This window comes from Aspergillus welwitschiae, assembly GCF_003344945.1.
Source record: "Aspergillus welwitschiae strain CBS 139.54b unplaced genomic scaffold BDQ94scaffold_119, whole genome shotgun sequence".
In the NCBI taxonomy this organism is placed as follows: domain Eukaryota; kingdom Fungi; phylum Ascomycota; class Eurotiomycetes; order Eurotiales; family Aspergillaceae; genus Aspergillus; species Aspergillus welwitschiae.
Window position 1 is genome coordinate 15,215 of NW_020798813.1, and position 2,466 is coordinate 17,680.

General features: G+C 45.4%; 2 protein-coding genes across 2 annotated transcripts; one reads left to right on the forward strand and one right to left on the reverse strand.

The window, feature by feature from the left end:
• The first annotated feature begins 384 nt into the window (after positions 1-384).
• BDQ94DRAFT_155580 (uncharacterized protein) lies at positions 385-868 on the forward strand. Its single transcript, XM_026768493.1, has 2 exons — positions 385-689; positions 740-868. Exons 1-2 carry the CDS (start codon positions 562-564, stop codon positions 786-788), a joined length of 177 nt encoding a protein of 58 aa, XP_026619450.1. The 5' UTR covers positions 385-561; the 3' UTR covers positions 789-868.
• Positions 869-1,316: 448 nt separating this feature from the next.
• BDQ94DRAFT_176391 (uncharacterized protein) lies at positions 1,317-2,374 on the reverse strand (the record flags this gene model as incomplete). The annotated part of the gene is made up of 3 exons (XM_026772685.1): positions 1,317-2,117; positions 2,170-2,252; positions 2,311-2,374. 3 exons carry the CDS (start codon positions 2,372-2,374, stop codon positions 1,317-1,319), a joined length of 948 nt encoding a protein of 315 aa, XP_026619451.1.
• Between the last annotated feature and the right edge of the window lie 92 nt (positions 2,375-2,466).

Sequence of the window (2,466 nt, forward strand, 5' to 3'; positions counted from 1 at the left end):
AAGACCGGGGGTAATTAAAGACCGGGGGTAATTGAAGACTGGGGGCAATTAAAGACTGCGGGTAACCAAAGACTGCGGGTAACCAAAGACTTCGGGTAAGTAGAACCCCTTCACCGGAGACCTAGTCCAAAGATTATGCAACAAGCTAGCTCAACTTCCAGGAACCAAATCAACAGTTTCTGTGATCTCACCCAGCCTTAATCTTGAACTTTTAGCCGGCGGTCGTACAGTACCGGCTACTTGCCAGAGTTCCGACCGTACGTCATGTTTGCCAAGCTGAAAGTTAGTTCTGGTAGGTTCTTATATTTAGTCACGTGACAAATTCCTTCCGTAGACAAAACTTAGATGGGCATAAGGACTTTGTTGGCCGACCGAGAGGGAGCAGTGTGTCACGCGTGATACGCTATACCAACTTACGTTTTGACCTTGTTTATGTGTAATAAATGTAATCCGAATGAAAAATTAATGCTACCGTACCTTGTTGTTCGATGGCGCACCTTCCAGGCGTTGTTCATGGAGCGATAAGCAGCGGCAAGAACGACTGAGAGAACCTCAAAACCAATGAGTGACCTCAAAAATGGGTTGCAGATGGGCTTTCGGGCAGTACTTCGGTATATGTTCGACGTTGCTAAGGCAGGGGATGAGAAAGCAGGTAGTGGAGAGTGGCAACTAACATTGAAGGGAAAATGGTCAGGCCTACCAATTTGCAGCAATGATCGTGAACTGATTTTGTTGCCAGGACTTATGGTTACGGTGGGGATGATCTCATTTCGTTACCATGCTGGTAGATCTAATAGTTTCTACTGTAGGCAGGGTGGTAGTGCAATGCACAATGACTCCTTTGGAAAGGAAGTACTATAAGGGCTACTATGAGTAATTATTGACTAGAGATAGAATATATCAAGATAATGCAGTACGCACCACGGCTGCCCCTCGATATTTGCCTTAACATTATCAAACGCTTCATGCGTCTTATCTCTTTGCTCCTTGTATTCAGAATCGCAGCATAGTTTGTGCGACCGGGATGAATCTAGAGCCTCAAGCGTACAGGTTGTTTCCTCATGAATTGAAAAAGAGGGATAATACATGTATTGTGATCATTACTGTAAGTCTTACTCAAAATCACGTAACTTCTCACTATATGCCAAGCGACTTTGCTATCATACTAACCGGTTATGAACTAGCGCAATAAGCATGGGATTAAAGGGACATTCTTAAAGGAGACTAAGTGAGCGTTAAGGTGACAAAAGAAAGGAGCCGAATTTCGAATGCGGGCCTATAAAAGTACTATCCCATATTGCTGTAGCTGTCATTCATCACTTCCCAGTTGCCTTTTTAGTACCAATTGAGTGTCCGTCTGGTTGGTTTGCACCTTTGGGGTTGGCAGATTTGCTCCGTAAAGTCTTTGCCATGACTCGAACCACGCTAGAATTGGATGTCGCCTTTGGTAATTCACTGGACGCTGCGCAAAAGAGAGGTGATGATTTGCTAAGCTGGATCACAACGGTGTGTAATGTCATACGATCGTTTTCTATGACCGAAAGGCGCGGAAATATTGTTAGGGCATTCTCATCCTGGGTGTTCTGTGCAGTTTGTGCCTCCGGTCGGCTGTTGTCGTCTAGAGTAAAGGGAAGCCAATACTCGTCAGGGCCTGGCTGTTCAAAATCTGGCTCGTATCTTCGCTTGGCACGTCGTATGGGTTGCCAAACTCCTGCGGCTTTCCGCACGATCTTTTCCAAACTAGAGCGCATTGACATATGTTGTGCCTCTGTCAGTAAATCGTCAAAGTATGACAGCACGCGACCGACGACAGTCTGGATAGTCGACGAAAGAACTTTTTCTTGGGCTTGCGTATTTATTGACTGCAGGACAGACCGGCAAAATGATTCCTTCTCACTGTCAGTCATGGCAAGATCACCAAGGATTTTCCGAATACGGGCATCTTCAGGGATGATGTAGCATGGCTGGAAGATATATTTGTCGATCTCCCTCGCGAGGATAGCAAGAATAATTGCTAAGCGGATTTGTTTCGCTGGCGGGGTATTCGAACAAGGTAGGGGAATGTGGTAGTTACGGACAAGATCGCAGCGTTTTAGATTGGTCCACGCTGAGCCGTTCTGAGGAAATAGATCAGTCAGCCATAATTGATATCTTGCTGTCAATACGTACCGAGATAGCTTCTGTAGTGAAGTCGACATTGAACTGGGAGTACAGCTCTGTCTTGGCAAACTGCCACAGACCAGTGAAATCATCTATCCTATAAGCTATTAGTATACTATAGCTTCTACTGTGTTTCCAGGTGTCACTTACAGGGAGCCCTCGTCCCCTTCATAAAACCCAGAGGCAAATCCTTCAATCGTGTTGAGTCTGGCATGAGTGTTATCCAGCAGTTGTTGAAGGTTCGAATTCTTCTCCTCAAGTGCCTTTGCATTCTCCTTAGTAGTAGAAAGGCTATGTTTTAATCCC

What these genes read in the sequence shown, in the direction of transcription:
- BDQ94DRAFT_155580 (XM_026768493.1), top strand. Translation starts at nt 562, where the DNA reads ATGAGTGACCTCAAAAATGGGTTGCAGATGGGCTTTCGGGCAGTACTT. An exon ending in CTAACATTGAAGGGAAAATG is followed by an intron (nt 690 to 739) that starts GTCAGGCCTACC and finishes TTTTGTTGCCAG; the next exon opens with GACTTATGGTTACGGTGGGG.